Genomic DNA, 18,933 nt, shown 5'->3' with positions numbered 1-18,933 from the left:
GGGGGAAAATAAAATGCAAACCAATGTCATTTAAAAAACTGTTACCTAAACTCTGTCTCTGTCTCACTCTTTCTAAAACCCTTACCTTCTATCTTAGAATCAAAACTAATTATCAGTTCCAATGCAAAAGAGCAGTAAGGGCTAGGCAACTAGGGTTAAGTGACTTGGCCAGGGTCACACAGCTAAGATGTATCTGAGACCACATTTGAACCCAAGACTTCCCATCTCTAGATCTAGCTTTCTATCCATTGAGTCATCTAGCTATCCCTCATTATCACTTTCCAATAGCTATAACTAGACATATTCAAAACAAAAAACATCCAAAAACACATGGACATCTCAATTTTTAAAGCCTTTAAATGCGAATTTTTTGCAAACAAAAAACCAACTTACATAATCTAGACAGATAAGGACCTTTTTTAAAATGATTTTTTAAAAAAATTTTAAAGCAAAAAATTTTTCTAATGAGAAAAGAAAATAAGCCTGCTTCCCACCTTCCCTACCAGTTATTTGACTTAGTTTTAGACATTCTATTAATAGCAAAAAGACAAAAAAAAAAAAAAAATCAAAGGCATAAACAGAGGCCAAGAAGAAATAAACTACTCATAACTTTACAAATTATGGTTTGCTTACAAAATTCTACAAAACCCACAAAGAAAAGCATAAAAAAAGCCTCAGTAAAGTAGTGCAATTCAAAATAAGTTTCACCCCCAAATTCTTTCCCATAGGTCTACAGAAGAATTTTAAGTCTGATCCAAAGGATCAAGATTACAATGACAAGACCAAGAGGCTGCCCTTGATTACTGTGGCTCTTATTTCTGATGACTAGAGGTTAAACTCTAATAGGCTTTAAGAACCTTTTCATATATCAATCAAGAATCAAATCTCGATGTGTCATCAAGTACCCTCTGATCAGGTCCTTTCCTTGGTAAGGTCTCCAGCAAAGCTCCTAGGAGCCACTATGGAAGATAGACAATAGGTCATCTCTCCAGGAGGATACAAGATAGGAAGGTCTACTGAAAAGAGGAGAAACTAAACTTTAGAAAGTTAAAGAACTATTAAAGAGTACATTGATTATATTATATACAATAACAACAAATACCTATTTCTGCAATTTATCAACTTAAAATTTTGATGCCCAAGGTACTTTTTTAGTTGAGTAAGTCAGTTCAGAATATACAGCTTGTAATTTTCAGGGGCAGCATCTAAACTCAGGTCTTTCTTTCTTCAAGACCATATCTTTTTCTCTCTATATCATCATAATTTTTCTCTAAATAGTACTCAGGCCAAGTGAAACTATCATATCCCTAAATTTAATATCGCTTATAAAATAGAATCATTACCAACTATTCTTCTAGCAACCTAAAACATTATTAAATACAAATGTGAGGATGATGAAAAATTGTTGTTGTTGGGGTGTGTATGTGTGTGTGTGTGTGTGTTTGTGTGTGTCTCTAAACCAAAAATCAAATTAAGCAAAACACCAGAAAGTGGAAGAATTAAGACTGTTTTCATTCCTTGTTACATACAAGGTTAGTATTTGCCACAGCAAGTATCTAATTTTTTTATAAGAAGCTAACTTAAACCTTGCACTTTTTTTGGAGAGAATTTCAAAAGAAAGTTGGAAGTTCCAAGAACAGAGAGAATATCCACTTACAGTTTAATCCCCTTCTTTAAAATATTATCCATCAATAGGTAGGGAAAGGGAAGATTGAGAACAAAGCCACTGTCTTAAGAACTAATCAGTAAAGCTAAGTTTTCTGTGGGCTTTTAAAAAGCCACTGTGTGGTATAGTGAATAGAAAACAGCTTGAATTAGAAGACCTGAAATTCATAATTGTTAGTTATGTAAACCACTAAATTTCTCTGGGTCTCATTTTCCTCTATCCATATAGAGAACCTTTAAGGTCTATTTTGACTCTTAAATTTGGCTCCTATGAAATCCTGCTTTGGACATTTGCTGGCTGTGTGACCTTTGGCAAATTACTTAACCACTTTTAGCCTCAATTTTTTCATAGAGATAATGATTCCAACATCACAAAATTTTAATAAGAATCAAAATCAATCCTATATGTAAGGCACTGTACAAACTTTAAAGTAACATGTCAGGAATAATAGTTTATTCTGATGATTATTTTTATTGTTGCTATTATACATTTTATCTACTACCTTTCAAAAAATAAATGTTATGGGGCAACTGGGTAGATATTTCCTAGCTGTATAATTCTAGGCAAGTTATTTAACCTCAATTTTAGCCCTTACCACCACTCTCTACCTCATAACTAATATTTAATATCAACTCTAAGACAGAAGGGTAAGGGCTAAATAAATAAATAAAGAGTAGCTGCTTACTAGGTTCTCACCAATGTTTCCCCTATAGTAAGAAAGATTTTTTCCAAAATCTTAAATATGATTTTAACTGTTTTGAATCACTGCATCAAAATAAACAGTCCCAAACCCAGGATATATACAGGAGATGGACAAAAGCAAATTGAGACTGTCTCTAAAAGGTAAATAGTCAAAAGATAGAAACAATTTTCAAAAGAAATACAAACAATAAACAAAGATTTTTAAATGCTCCAAATAATAACTAACAAGAAAAATTAAAATTAAATTAAAATAACTGAGGATTAATGTCACACCCATTAAACTAGCAAAAATGATAAAAGAATCTATACTGGAGGGGCTATGACAAGATAAACAGACTAATACAAGACTGCTAGGAGGGTGGATAAGTTCAAATTTTTTGAAAAACCATTTGGGAATATGTAAAAAAATTAATTACTCATAATTTTACCCAAAAATCCAATTGTTAGGCAAGCACCTTAGGGAGAGCAAAGATGATGAGGTCATATATGTATCAAAATAGTCACAGTCTGGGCTGAATGAATAGACGGTATAAGTATAATGGAAATATTGTAATGGTCTATCTTAACAAATGACAAGTATGAGGAATTTAGAGAAATATGCAGTTTAAGAGTTCTTAACTGCTTTTTGTCATCGACCTCACTTTAGCCTATGCACTCCTTAGAATACTGTTTTTTAGATGTAAAAAATAAATATATAAGGATATGAAGGAAATAAATTATAATGAAAAAATACTAAAATACTTTCTAAAAACAAGTTCATGGACCCTAGATTAAACACCTCTGGTTTAGACAGCACAAGCAAATAGTATAAATTTTAAAAATAAAACAAAATAAGACTCTTAAGGCAGTTGAACTCAGAATTCAATACAATGACCAATCTAGGTCCAAGAAAACAGATGCCACAATAAAACTCCATCTTCTTGAGTAGAAAAGTAATAGACTGTGGGATGCATATGCTCTCAGATAAAAATGCTGTCTGTTCTTTTTGTTCAACTGTTTTTGTTACAAAGGCAGAATCTATCAGAAGGGAGAAAGATCAGTGGATTACTAGGAAATTAAGGTGGTAGGAAAAAATAAGGCACCAATAATACTTTCAAAAAACATTTTTCAAATGGTTAAAGTATTGTTGGACTTACTGCTTCTGCTTCTGCTCTTGTCTTGAATGTAATTACTGCATGAAGAGAGGAGTCATCAATCTGACAATCTTCGATTTCACCATATTGCTTTAAAAAAAAATTCTCCATTTAAATGCTACATAATCTTAAAATCAAACATTATTAAAAACATAAAAATTATACAAATAAACCCATCCCACAATAAAGTAGAACAAAACAGTAATGTCATGTTAGTCTCAACAGTCTCATAAAACTTGATTTGTATAGAATTTGATTGTGACCTATAAATAGTACCTTTTCCCTATGTCTGTGTATGAGACATATACACACTCACTCACAAAGATACAATATATGTGTATGGGAAGGATACATTGGATCAGGTATTAACCTTAAAGTAAGGAAGACCTAAGTTCCAGTCGAGTCCCAGTCTTAATACATATTAGCTATAACACCCTGGGCAAATTGCTTACCCTCTCAAGCAGCAAATACCAAAGACTACAGAGTTGCAAATCAGTTGCTCAGCTGCATTGGTTGAGGGGTTTTGTATGAGATACTAATGAAATCAAAGCAGACTACATGTTTGTGCATGCAACATTTCTTTTTAAAGAGTTATCAGTTTAAGGGAACAACCTAGATTTGAACAGAAACTACATCTATTGCGCATAACTGATTTCATTTATTGTACACTGTTTGGCAGAGAGAATTCCTACATTTTCCAAGCTTATTTGCAATGCTGTTACAACAAATGTCATTATTTTTGAAAATCAGAAGGCCAGAATAATTTTTTCTCAAAAAGTTGAGTTATCAAATATTCCCATTTGAAACATTCCCACTTTGCTGTTATTAAAAGTAAAAGAAAAAATTCATAATTGAAAAAGGCACTATAATGGTTTTAAATGTCTTGAGTATAAAATGATAACCCACATAAACAATCATTTGTTGCCATGAAAACATTTATTTCTAAAAAGAAATATTTTCTTTATCTAGATTCTTTCCAAATAACAAGATTATTCACAAATTCAACAAAAAATAAAAAGATAGTATAATGAAAAGAAAGGCACAATTTGACACCTTCATGATCTCATGGACCATACTGTGTGTGGGATTTTCTTGGCTAAGATACTAGAGTAGTTTGTCCTTTCTTTCTCCAGTGAATTAAGACAGATATTAAGTGACTTCCCCAGAATCTCACAGGTGAGTGTGTGTGTCACAGGCTAGATTTGAATTTAAGTCTTCCTAATGCCAGGTCCAGTGCTCTATCCACTGAGACATCTGGCTACTCCCATAGTTTGATGTGTACCCTCATATTTGAGGAAAATACGGTTCCATGAAAATATAGAAAGGATCCAAAATAGAGAAAGGATCTAAAATTCTACCGAAGAGTTTAGAAGCTCTCAAGAACAAAATACTAAAGATAAAAAAATAATTCTAATAGTGAGGTGTCTGAAGAGAGACAAAGACACAACAAGAGAAGAGTATGGATTCTTCAGGAAAAAGGAGGACATTCTGAAGCAAAGGTAAAGAAAGGGAAAAAAAGGAGGAGGAAAAGGAAGGGGGTAGAACCACTATATGTCATGATAGTAAATAACAGAAAAAGAATAATTTTTCAGCTCTTATTTTTTTGTTTGACATTTTTCTGCAACAAAGAATGAGTCAGATATGCAAACATGGGGGTGGGAGTCAAGGGGAAGGACAGGACAGAATAAAAATGCATAAAAGGAATCAAACATGAAGACAACTAAAGAGATAGTAAAAAGAGCACCTCATTGTCCCAGATTAGTTCAAATTGCCAAACACTCAGATTAACTCTATAAATCTAATTAAATCTAATTAAAGTAGAGTTTGAAAGGGTCAGCAAGCTTGGCTTAAATTCCATGGAAATTCTACAACTTTTACTAAAAGGAATGATTAACTGCCATTAATGAACATATAGAAAGGAAGCAATGGCTAAAACAAGCAGACGTGGCTTAATTTAAGAGCAGGTCATGCCAAAATTATACATCAAAAAGAAAGGTCTAAAATCAAGGTTTATTAGGAAATTGATACAAATATATAAAACCAAGAGTTATTCCCTAATAAATATTTGGTGTCAAAGGAAATGAACAGGTTTTAAACAAATTTCAAGTCAATAACCATATGAAACACTGCTCCAAATCATTAATACTAGAATTCAAACTAAAAAATTTCACCTCATATCCAGAAAATTGGCAAAGAGATAAAAAAATGGAAATAGTTAATGCCATGGGGACTTTAGGAAGCTAGGCACATGAATGCATTGTTGGTAGAGTTGTAAATTGGTCTAAACTATATCCTTGGGCCCAGAGAACCCAATGTTAAGACATATAACTTAAGGAGTCAAAAGATCACATATATGCAAAAATATTAAGAGCAGTGCTTTTGAGAAGACTGGATCATATGGTCTTTGTAGTCTCTTTTAGCTCCAGATCTCTGATAGTCTATCAAGTCTTATATTGAGGTTCCACAAATCAGTTTCACAAATATAGGATATTACTAACATGGAGAAAAAGCAACTCAAGATGTAGAAATGTTATTCTAATGCAAGCCAACCTAAGCCAAATGCAATTTTAGAATGCACTTAGAGAAGCAGCATGCAGGATGGGAGATAATTGTTCTGTTGTATTCTACTCTGGTCAGACAACCTGAGGAATAGAGTTCAGTTTTATGTATCAGATTTTAGGAAGGAAATGAGTCAACATTTCCTTAATTAACATTAGGAGAATAACCAAATCAGTGAAGAAGAACTTTGGAGGTCATGCCTTATGAAGATGTGTTGAAGGAACTCTGAATATTTAAGTCTGAAGTAGGAACTTGAGAGCTGTCTTCAAGTATTCAGAGGACCACTTAAGATGTTGGTTCTTGTTAATTAATGGCAAAACCAAAAACAATAGGTAGAAACGGCAGCTGGAAAATTTAGGTCTAATATTGAGAAAAATTTGCTAAAAATTAAGAGTTAACGCAAAAGGGAAATGGGCTCTATTGGCAAATAATAGGGTACCCTCTGGAATTAGTGTTGGGTAGATAATTACTTGTTGGCTATGTTGTAAAAGGGGCCTTAAATTCAGGTATAAATTTGACTAGATGGCCTCCGAGTTTCCTTCCAAATCTCAGATTTTGTGCTTTGGTTTTAATCATCTTACCCAGGAGCATCAAGAATCCATTCCTCATGTTTTTTTATAAATATTAGGGGACTAAGCAATCGACTTGCATTTTCAGTAATGTTTTAGGTACTCAAATAAAATTTGTCATTTTCTATGGTACTTTAAGTATCATCATTAAAAACAATCTGATGTGTATTGAATCAATAGGTTCATATAAGGAGAGAAAAGTGGATGCTTAAGTTATAAAAAGTAGAAAAACTGAAAAAAAAAAATCAGTAACTGCTGAAAAGGCTTTATTTTGAGATCCTCACCCCACACACCCACCCAAAGCTGTAGGTACCATACAAAACTCGTCCACAGCCAAAAAAGAAAAACATGTATTCTACCTACTTCAAAGTCAAAAGAAGCAATTTTTTTTCTTTTACCACCAAGAAAGTAGCTATGAGATATGTAATTTAATTCCCTCAATATAATGTATGTGCTTAGATAAAATAGTCATCAAAATCATTAGATACCGCAAAATGGGGAAGGAGGTCTTCTCTATCACTCTCAGTAAATGCAGAGATCTCTAATGCTCGTGGGCGATGGTCTACCACAGCATGACCAGGAACACCTCTCCCTCGACCACGACCCCTTCCTCTGCCCCGAATTGTACCTCGACCTCTGGAATGAATTCCTCGCCCACGACCAGTTGAAAGAATCCCTCTTTTTGCAGCCTAAAATAGATTTTAAAATGCATACCATTTATTTACATTCAAGTAATACATCAGTTACTTGCTGCCATCATCAGTATTGCTAGCATTTATATAGCACTTTAAGATTCACAACATACTTAACAAATATTCTCTTTTTTTTCCCATCACAACAACCCTGAGAGGTAGATGCTATTCATTTTACAGATTAGGAAACAAGGGCAGATAGAGGTTAAGTAACTTGCTCAGGGCCATATATTTAAGTGTCCAAGATTTGAATTCAGATCTTCCTAACTCCAGACTTCTAGCTGCCTTATGCTTTTAAAAATAATATTCTGCTAGGAAAATGTCAGTTATGCTTTTTTATTTTTGTTTGTCTGCAAGACATATAATACGGATCACCTAGGTTGGAGCTTTAATTTTAAAGGGAAATCCTTAACTCAGTTTGCTTATTTTGCCCAAAGAATGAAACAGGACTTAATATCTGAAATTGATATGTTCTTTTCTAAACTAAGATTCCCAAAAATAATTAAAAATTTGAGAACAACTTATGATGTCATTCACCTAGGGATCTCTTTTAAGATGAAATTCTTTTCATCAACACAGATTAGCAACTACTATCACCTGGTGTCAAAAACAGTTTTTACATTTTAAAACAAAGTTTTATTGTAATCTACAACATAAAACAACATTCTTAGCTTGTAGGCCACATAAAAACAGGCTCTGGAGAGAATTTGGTCCTTTGGCCTTGGACCCTACTCATTGGTACAGGTGCTTACATGGGGGGCAAAGGCCAGGATGTATCAGAGGCTATCCAGATCATCTTTTTTTTAATTAAAAAAAATCATTACACAATTATATATCAGTGCTGGATTTTTTTTCACATTAAAGAAATAAAAAAATAAACTCAATTACTTCAAATGTGAATAGCATCATCAGGGCAAAAATTTTTACACATGTCCCACATATTTATCAATCTTGAGCTCTTAAGAGAATATTCAATGTTAACATTAAACAAAAGAATAATGTTTTCCACTATAAATGTGTTACTAACAGCTGCAATTTGAACTTTAGCAACAAGATAGGCAGAATTCAAGTCTCTATGTAGGTATACTACTATAGAATAACAACTAAAATGCTTTATTCACGATTGCTGAAATTCTCAACTAAAACTTTAAATCCAGAATTCCAATTTCTTAACCTATAAAAAATACTATAACACTATAAAAATGTCAACCTTCAACCTTTCTATCTTTAAAGCGAAACCCATATTATTTCCTTTCCCCCAAAATTTCAAAGGTTACTATCATGAATTTTCAAGAATGAAATACCAATTAAAAAAGTAACATCTACAAACTGTAGAAAATATCACTGAACAATTTCATTAATGGAATTTACCTTTCCCTTTTAATCTAAAAATATTTACATTTAAAAAAATTAATACTCCTGTTAAAAATCCAGAAATCTTATAGCAACAGTGTTAAAATTAATTAAGAATTTGTTAACTAAATAAAAAATGTAGCCAAATCAAAAGGAAATGATGCATTTCCTCTTTTTGTAAATATCCACAGCACCACCTATAGGCAATATTTTCTTAAGCACTCTCTACAGTTTACTACATTTCAACTGAATCAAAACTGATTAGAAATGCCATGATTCAATAAGTAAGTTTAGTAAAGACTCCTTTATATATGCTAGCTGATAAACCTTGAAGAAAGAAAAAAATGGAGTGAAAAATGTACGATTTCCAACTGGGGAAAAATTTAAACCCTGCCCTCATAGGTAACATTATAGCACAAAGTGATGAGAAAAAAAAATCAGTCTTAGATTTAGAGTAGGAACTCGATTCAATAAATATTATTTAAGTGTCTACTATGTGACAGGAAGAGATCATTGAGACCGATTAGTCTGACCCCTTCTGAGGCACATTTCATGATATGCCCAAAGTCACAAAGCAATTAAGGTGTCTGAGGTAGGATATGACCACGTGTCTTCTGCCCTTGAATTCAGTGCCCTGTCAATTACACCATGATACCATCCTATAACATAACTCTCACAGGCTAAGGATTATTTGTAACTGCACAAAGTTAAAAACAACTTCACAATCACAACTGAAAAATAGCTGAATAAACTGACACATGAAAATAATTTATTGCACCATAATAAATAACAAGAATTCAAAGAAATTTGAGATTTATATGTAGTGATTCAGAATTAATAAAAAACCAGATCAACAGTACATATAGCCTAAAATTAAATGTTAAGAGAACTTTAACAATTAACACTGTCATTACCACATTAAACTTATAAAATATATAACATTCTCTTTTTGAAAAATGGTAACTTTCAAAATTGTATGTTTGTAAGAAGTCGATCACTCTTGTTCTTAATTGATTTTAGTGTGTAATTTTTAAAAAACATAAAAAAGACTATATTCTAAAGACCACATTTTATTGTGTCCTTGTCAATATAAGGGGGGAAAAAAGCAACTTGGACAACCCTTCTACATAGCCTATCAATAAACTTTCTTATTTCCTTCCTCTAAGGCCAGTCCCATAAATATGCCAACTGGGGCCCTAAAGAAGGTATTCAAGTGCCTCTTTGCTTTCTTAGCTCCTTACAAAACTAAGAACCAGAAACTCAGGGTCGATTTCTTAAACTTTAAGTTCCACAGTTCCTGACAGAGTTCTTTGTACACTGGAAGTATTGAAAGACCATGCCAGGCCATGGTGGATGTGCCATATCCTACTACTAGCACAACATGGCAGGTGTTAATCACTACTATCAAACACAGAAGTAATGTTTTTGAAAAATACTAGTCATCCAGGTATCCTTTTATCTTATGATATTAACAAAACATACTTCAAGCTGTAGTTCTGTATATTTTCTCCTAAGTTCAGTGACTTCTTCTCCAGCCTGCATCTTCTTATACAAGTCCAGTTCTGTGTCCAATAATTCTTTCTGCATCTGAAAAATTATAAAGACTAGACAGTTGAGGTATTGGTTAACATTATAAATCCTTCCCATCTATTAAAATCTTACCTAACACTTTAAGAATAAGCTAATTCTTACATGAAGCTTTCCCTGTCAACTTTGGCACTCATTAATCACATTCTGCTTTAAAATTATTTTCTCTTATAATCTCTATCACATAATTTATATTCTCTTTTGCAATGTTTGCTGAATTTAGGGATCAGGTCTTTATTGACATTCTCCATCACATCTACTCTACAGTGCCCAAAGTACCTTGAAGAGTCCTAGGTATATAGGAGAGACTAAAACATTTATTGATAAATTAAAATGGTACCTTATCAAGCGTCAGAGAAATATGATCAATCTAACACTGAAGATGCAGGCATTCTGGACATCTAGCCTGGGAGCTTTTGAGGATTCAACCAAAAGCAGGAAAATAGTACCCTTTCCTTCAAGGTCCAAGTCAAATGCTTCAAACTTCTTCTGTAATTATTCCCTTATCCCACTCCATGTTTACCTGCCTTGATCTTTTCTTCTTTCTCATTTCTATGGCCTTTACATATGGTCTTACATTTTAGAGAACTCTAGACATATCTTCCCAACCAAAATTGTAATTAGGGACTACCCATAAGCAATTTTAAACAGCACAATGCACTACATGTAGGTGCTCAAGAAACACAAAAAGGAAGGATGGGTTACATAGGAAAATTGAAATTATTACAAAGAACATTCTGAAGAAAAGGGAAATTTCACAGGTCTTCAGGATTTTGTTTCATTTAGCCATAAAAATGGAATCTGTTTTTCATATTTCAACAATTCCTTAAAATGTAGAGTTCCATAACATAAGAGTCTAGGACATGAAATAGCTATCATACAATCAGTACTTTTTAATTTTTTGAAAAATAAGAGAATCAGGATATGGCTTATTTTTAATATCAGTAACTGAGATTTATATATTTCTAGAAAAATCTATGAAAAGCTTTATATACATGTCATTTGAGCTTCATGATAACACTGAAAAGAACCAACCATAGGTATTTATCTCCCTTTTACAGAAAAAAGAAATTGTGACTATATGAAATCACTTATCTTGATCACAGAGGTAACAAATGTCAGAGGTGGTTTGGGAAGACTGAATTTCCTAAGTTGATCCCGCTGCTTCAATTTCAACATTGTAACGTCAGTAAGCAATTAGGAAACCCAATTTCTCAGGATTGATTATGAGCTATTTCTGTAATACTAGCACTACCCCAGAGAGATACAATGAATAAAAAAAACAAACTTGGAACTGGGAAGAGTTGGATACAAATATTGTCTCTGAAATTAGCTATAAGAATAAGGACAAGTCATTTTACCTATCAGTGTCTAGATTCTAAGGCTTGTTTAGATGAGTTGCTAATGTACAACACCAGAGGGAGTTTCTATACAATGAAATCTCAAATGTTTTGAAACCCTTTAAGTGCCTAACAAAGCCACACCAGAAAATTCTAGAAACTGGAGTTTCCACCACAAGGTCTTTTATTTGGGCTACAGAATTTGGTTTCTGACTCTCCAGTCTGGATGTGGCAGTCCTACAGTATAGCTCTGAACTATAAATAATTTCTAGTACCAAAAAAATGAGGAAACAAGACAACAAGAAATTTAGACTCTACTTCTTAATTCTCCCTTGACTCACCTTAATAGTCTTCATTAAACTCTAAACTTTTAAAATAAAATTGGATTAACACCACCCCTCATTTTCATGAGATTATTACCTAACAATAAAGATTAGAAAAATATGCTGAAATTTCTGGGGAAAGGTTTTTATTAAAAATAATGATGCCATTAGTATGTTTCACAGATATATGTTAGCATGCTATGGAGATATTTAAGATAAAATTCATTTTACTTTTTAACTGAATAGAATACCTGAGCTTTGGTTTTCACGCTTTTGGGAAGGGAGCTTCCAGATGAAACAGCTTTCAATTCATCTTTTAATTTAGTAATGCTATTTGTCAAAGCCTCCAAAGTTTTCATTATTTCTGCCTTATCTTCAGACTTCATTGCTTTGTTTTTCTCCAGTTTTGAAATTAACATCTATCAACATTTTAAAATGTTAGTGTTAAAGGAAAATATAAACAAAAGTATTTATGCAGTAAAGAATAGAAAGAACATACATTTTAAATTTATACACATAAAAATTAAAATGTTAGCAAATTAAAACTATGGACTGGACTTTACCTGAAACGTGCTTGGATTTATTTCACTGGATTAAAATTATTTTTTTCAATCTCTTAATAATTGGCTATTGAACAATTTGAAAGCATACAAAAATCAAGCTCTTGGTTCTGTTTTTATTTTGATAACGTTGTCACCTTTCCTGTCTATTTTTACTACGTTTTGGAATGAAGAAAAAAAATCACATAAGAAAACCAGGTTTGTTTTCCTCCGTAATTTGCTATTAAGAAAGAAAATATAATTGCTTTCTTAATCTTGGAAGGAGCAGCTTATGCTTTTAATTAGTCAAAAGAGCAGAACTCTTAGCCTAAAGTAGAACAAAGTGCAGATGATGAGTAAGTAAAAAGTCTTTCCAGATCTTTCTTGATAAAGATGTCTTCAATTTTTTTCTCTCTACTTAGCAGTCTTAACAAACAGTAGTCTCAAATACTAGTTTTTGAGTTAAAGCTGAACTTTTGTTTAAAGAATTATGAATTACAATTCCAAAGACAAATCTAAATATTTTTGGACCACTTGTAATCTTAATTTACCAATGACACTATTTTTGTTAAGTACCTCAAATAATCAAGAACTACTTGCATACCTGTCCCAGTACATAAATTCATCTCTAGCAATGATATAGCAAAACAAATGGCTGCCTTGTTTTCATTTTTTAAACAAAAGACCAGGGAAATGCAGCATGTGCACATCAAAACTACCAATTTTTCTATTATCCTTTATAGTGGCATCCAACCAAGAGAAACATAATTATTCTTCCAAATAATTTTTAAAATAAATTATTATCTTTTATTAGAAGTCAGGGAAAACTAGAACCCATTTGTAAATGTATCTTCAAATCAAATTGACATGTTACCTTCTGTGTTTCAATGTGCTTTTCTAAAATCTCTTGCTTCTTCTTTCTCACATCCTGTTGCAGTTTTAGTGCTTCCTATAAGGAAAGATAAGGTAAAAGAGAAAAGAAATCACAAAAGTATCAGTATACATTTCTCCTACCAAAATGATTATTTGGAAAATGGTCAAATCTAATTTAACAAATAAATTAAATGTCAAATATAGTAATTCAAAATTCTATAATCTATGGTTTGAGAGTCCACAGGATCCCAAAATGTACACATTGGCTATACAGTCCAAACCACATACCACAAGAACCCCCACTACACCATTCTCAAGCTTCTGCATGAAGACCTCTCATGAGAAGAACTCACTGTCTCCTGACACAGACCGCTTCACTTAGAAACAGTTCTATTTGTTACCAAGTTTTTCCTGATTATCAAGCATGACTGGTTTTCTTCAGAACTTCCACCCATTCCTCCTAGTTCTGCCCTCAAACAAGTTCAAAATCCCTCCCTCCACATGACAATCCTTCAAATACTTGAAGCCAGCTATGATGTCCCCACTGAGTCTTCTCTTCTGTGCCTTCCTCTTCATATGACATGGACTCAAGGACCTTCACCATCTGGTTGCCTTCCTCTGGATACTCTCCAGCTTCTCTGTCCTTCCTAAACTGTAGCACCCAGAACTGAGCACAATGCTCCAGATGTGGTCTGACAGGGCAGAGTACAGAGAGATGATCACCTCCTTATTCCAGAAAGCTAGGCCTCTCAAGACAACCCAAGACTCGTATTAAGCTGGCAGTCCACTAAAACCCAAATATCTTTTTCAGATAAATTGATGAATAACTATGTCCATGCCTGCATCTTGCAGTTGCGATGTTCATTTTTTTGAACCTAAGTGTAGGATATTATTTACATTTAACCCTACTGAATTTCATCTTATTAAGAGCTCAATTCGTCTTATATGGAATCTGTCACTGTAATCCAGAGTAGATCACTTTCACAGCTAGAAATTTGATTACTTTGTTAGTTATGCCTTTTACCCATATCAAAGATGATAATTTTAAACAGCATAAACTAAGAATCACACTATTAAGAATATAAACTATTAGCCTGATCTTATCATTTTGGCTATGTATTTTTATCAAAGAAAAGTCTAATTTCCCTCAGGCTCTGCCAAAGAGGTATATCCCTTTACCTTGCTAAAATAAGTTCAACCCCTCTACATTTACATGTGATGCCATTCCCCTCTCCTTTTCTCCAGTGATTGTAGACTCAATCATCTGTCTTTCTTGCAGGAATCTCCGTCATCTCTAGATCAACTGGGTCATCCCCAATTGCCTTCCAAATAGGTCCAAGACTCCTCTATTTACTAAAAGACCTGCAGTTAACCCTGCATCCACTCAAGCTACTGTCCTTTTTTTCTCCTCCCTTTCTCAAAGTCTTTGAAAGAGTTGTCCACAATGGCTGTCTCAATTCCTCTCTTCTTAATGACTTCACTCTTCAACCCTTATCAGACCAGTTTCCATTCTCATGGGTCAACTAGTTCTCTTCAAAATTACCAAAGATGTCTTAATTGCCAAATTTGATGGTCCTTTCTCATTCTTCATTCTTCTCAACCATCTGAACATCTAACATAGTTGAGCCTCTTCTCCTCCCTCCTTTCTGGGTTTTAGAAACACTAATCTCTCCTGATTATGCTTCATACCAGTCTGAATACTTCTCAGTATCTTTTTTTTTAATTTGTTATATACCTCATGGCTTACCAATTAGGTATCTACAGCCCCCTAACTGTGGGTGTTTCCCAAGGGTCTGTCCTAGGTCCTCTTTTTTTCTCCCTCTATCTTCTCATGGTATTTACCTATCATCTCTATGCAGATGATTCCCCAATCTACTGTCCCAAGACCCCACATTACAAATCTTGTAGACATCTAAAATTCAGTATGTCTAAAACAGAATTCATTTTCTCTTCCTCCTTCCAAACTTCACTATTTCTGTCAAAAGCACTCTAGGCACTACTCCCTTGCCAGTGTCTAAGCCTAATCATTTCAGTATTATCTTGGACACCCCACCTATACACTTCATTTCACATAGCCAATCAAATAGCAAATCTTTCCAATTCTTTCATCTCAACTTCTCTCACATTAAACTCCACCTCACCACATCTACCACTTTAGTCCATGCCCTCTCATCTCTCACATACCAGATTATTACCTAATTAGTCCCGCTTCAAGTTTCTTATTACTCTACCACAACCTATAGATTGCTGCCAAAGTAATTTTTAAGTTCGGAGTTGATCATGTGACTCTCTTTTTCAAACAACTATAATAACTTTCTACTGTATACAGGGTATAATACAAATTCTTTTGTTAAAATATTTCATAGCCTGGATCCAACCTATCTTTCCAGCTTTATTTGACATTATTTCCCTTCCTGTATACTGTGCACATAGACTGAATGCTGGTCTCCTAGGCTGGCTCTTCCTGCTCAATATTAGAGAGATGCCTTCCCACCATGTGATGGTCTCCTATACTGGCCTCTACTCACTTGTCAGGGACAGAAAAATTGTCATTCCATTGCCTGCTTGATCTCCTTAGACTGGCCTCTCCCCACTTATAGGAATTCTGCCTACCAGACATAAAGAAACATCATTCCTTCCAGCTACCCCAGGGACTGGTCTGCCTGGAGGGATAGGAAAAAAAATTCCATTCTGATGTTTAATTCTACTTATCCCCTCACAAGCTGCCTAACACCCTGAGAAAACTCAATCCCAAGGCCAAACTCCTAGCACTGTTTATAACTGATGTAAAATCGTTCCTTTAAAATTAAAAAAAACTCTCACTCAGTCATGTTTTCTAAGAATCCTGGTGATTCTGAATCCTTGGCTGTCAGAATTCAAACTTCATTCTCCATCTCCTGACTCCTTCTTCTTCCCTTATTCCCATCCATCACAACCCAACTCCCCAGAGTTCTAGTCTAAAGCTATTCAACCTATACTATACTTACTCTCATAAATAACAAACTTGTTTTCATCTCAAATCATTTCCTTTATCTTCTGGTTCCTATTGAGCCCTGGATCTCCTGATAACATGTATCCTTGGCTGCCCCTTCTAGCACTGGCTGAACTTTCCTTTGTTCCCTCATCTCCACTCACACTCCACTGAACAAGTTAGAGGAGTTGGAACACTACAAACTTTCCAGAACATTCTCTTACTTCCTCAATGAGATCTTTGCCTTTCTCACAATCCACATAGTAGAGGATTTTTCAACATACATATTGATTATTCTATCAAACATCCTTCCTTATCTTCCAGTTCCTCAACTCATTACTTTCTTATGAACTATTCCTGGTTTTCCCATCACTCACAAATGTTTCACTTTCATATTTGTGAGTACTAAAATTCCCTAATATGATCACAATCTGTTGTCATTACACTTCTCTCTCTGCACTGTAACCCTGAAACCTCTTCTTCATCTTCTCCAAGTCCTCTGATCCCATAACCCTTAAATTCTTTCCCAGGTAGTAACCTCTGCACTGTATACACTCTCCTCCCTTCCTTAACTAAAACCCATGGTAAACCAATTCGATCTTACATTGTACTCTTCTCAGGTATGCCTTTTATCATCTTTTGTCATCTTTTCCAACTGATGTTTTCCTGCTAAGCATTAGCCTTAGATTATTTCTACCCATTTGTCTTCAATCCTACTTACATGTTCCCAGTTAAAGCTGAGAAAATTGCATAATCTTGTTACCTCCATTACAAATCTCAACTAGGCCTCCACTATGGCAAGGCAATCCTTTTACACCTTCCTAAGTGACTTACTATCACACTCACCATGGCAGCTTTTCCAAAACTTTTCATCCTAACTCAAATTTTCCACAGCCCCACTTACTTTCAGCTAAGAACCTTTCCTCATACTTCACTGAAAAAATTGTGACTATTCACCAAGAGCTCCCACTGCATCACTTTTTCCTCATTCCCTACCATCTGAATGCCTTTTGCCATTATGTCTTTTCACCTGTCTCACATGAAGAGATGGTCCTTTTTGCAAAGACTATATGTAAAAGGTGTCTTTTCTGAAACCATTACACCCTTGTCTCCTTCAGCAGACTGCCACTCTATCAACTCCATTTTCTCACTTATCTTCAGTCTCTCCCTATCTATACTCTATTTCCCCAATGTCTACAAGTCTCTGTCTCTCCTATCCTCAAAAAAAAAAACTTTCACTTGATCTAGAAGACTCCAAATAGCTATTGTCTAGTATCTCTTCTCCCTTGAAAATGTCAGTTCAATAGATAGTGTCCACTTCCTTTACTCTCAATCTATTCTTAACTACGTTTAGTCTGAATATTAACTTCATTATTCAACAGAAACTGTTGTCTCCAAAGTTATTATTAATACTTTATTAATTACAAAATCTATTATTTCTCAATCTTCAACCTTTCTGCAGCCTCTGACTCTGATCATCCTCTTCTCCTTGATACTTTGTTCTCACTAGCTTTTTATGACACCTCGCTCCCATCCTACTTTATCACTTTTTTTCTTGGAATCCTTTCTAACGAGTAGCTAGGTGGCTCAGTGGATTGAGCCAGGCTCACAGATGAGAGGTTCTGGATTCAAACTGGACCTTAGACACTTCCTAGCTATGTGATCCTAGGCAAGTTACTAAACCCCAATTGTCTGGTTCTTACTGCTCTTCTTCCTTAGACCTAGTAGGATCAATCCTAAGGATCAAAAACAACAAAAGATTAGGAATCCTTTGAGAGAATCTTAATTAGAATTATAGCTGCTCACCTTGGGTACCCACAGAGCTATCTTGAACTGTTTCAATCTTTTTAAGTCCCATAGCTTCAATTATCATCTCTATGCTGATATTCCTCCAATCTACTTACCCAGCCCTAACATCTCTGCTAACCTCCAGTTTCACTTCTCCAAATGCCTACTGAGACATCTGACACAGGAGGTCCCATGGACATCTTAACCTCAACAGAATGAAAAATGAATCATTATTTCCCCCTAAACCCTCTCTTCTTCCTAATTTCTTTCCTCTTTTTCTCTCTTAGAAAAAAAAACCAACAACAAAACTCTTACCTTCTGCCTTAGTATTAATTCTAGAAAGAAGAGCAGAAGGTACTTTAATCTTCCTGGTCACCCTTATTCCTCCTCCTCCCTCTCTATTAGCCCAACATATCCAATCTATTATATCAAGTTAAGCCACTTCTAATTCCTAACATCTATTGCACATGCTCCCTTCTGTTTTCTGATAATTGCTCTCACTCTATTATAGGCCCGTTTCAATCATGCCTAGCCTATATAATAAGGCACTAGCCTACTAGTTTGTCTTGCTGCTTCAAGTCTCATCCTACTCTAACCCATCCTCCATTCAACAGAAAGAGAACTTTCTACAGCACCCATCACCCCTCTCTCCTGTCCAATAAATTTTATTGGCTCCATATCACCCGAGACCAAAAATAAAATCCTGATTGGTATCCAACACCTACACAATATGATCTGTCTCTACAACAGGTCACATTGCCATTCTCCAAATAAAATATTACATCTCCTGATCCTAGGCAATTTTACTGTTTGTCCTTTCATAGAATGTTCTCCTTTA

At 34.4% G+C, this 18,933-nt stretch overlaps 1 protein-coding gene across 4 annotated transcripts in view; it reads right to left on the bottom strand.

Annotated features, from left to right (window-relative positions):
• The window catches only part of RBM26 (RNA binding motif protein 26), a 106,884-nt gene that overhangs the window by 16,490 nt on the left and 71,461 nt on the right, over nucleotides 1-18,933 (bottom strand). For all 4 annotated transcript variants that reach the window (XM_044670575.1, XM_044670576.1, XM_044670577.1 and 1 more), the window contains 5 exons: nucleotides 13,338-13,412; nucleotides 12,176-12,343; nucleotides 10,157-10,261; nucleotides 7,118-7,318; nucleotides 3,505-3,591 (listed from right to left, as the gene is read on the bottom strand). In XM_044670575.1, the coding sequence (XP_044526510.1) occupies nucleotides 3,505-3,591; nucleotides 7,118-7,318; nucleotides 10,157-10,261; nucleotides 12,176-12,343; nucleotides 13,338-13,412 (636 nt within the window). The remainder of the gene's footprint in view (nucleotides 1-3,504; nucleotides 3,592-7,117; nucleotides 7,319-10,156; nucleotides 10,262-12,175; nucleotides 12,344-13,337; nucleotides 13,413-18,933) is intronic.

The sequence above is a fragment of the Gracilinanus agilis genome, chromosome 3 (genome assembly GCF_016433145.1).
Source record: "Gracilinanus agilis isolate LMUSP501 chromosome 3, AgileGrace, whole genome shotgun sequence".
NCBI lineage: Eukaryota > Metazoa > Chordata > Mammalia > Didelphimorphia > Didelphidae > Gracilinanus > Gracilinanus agilis.
The sequence above is the reverse complement of the archived record's forward strand: the minus strand, read 5'-3'. Positions and strand labels throughout refer to the sequence as shown.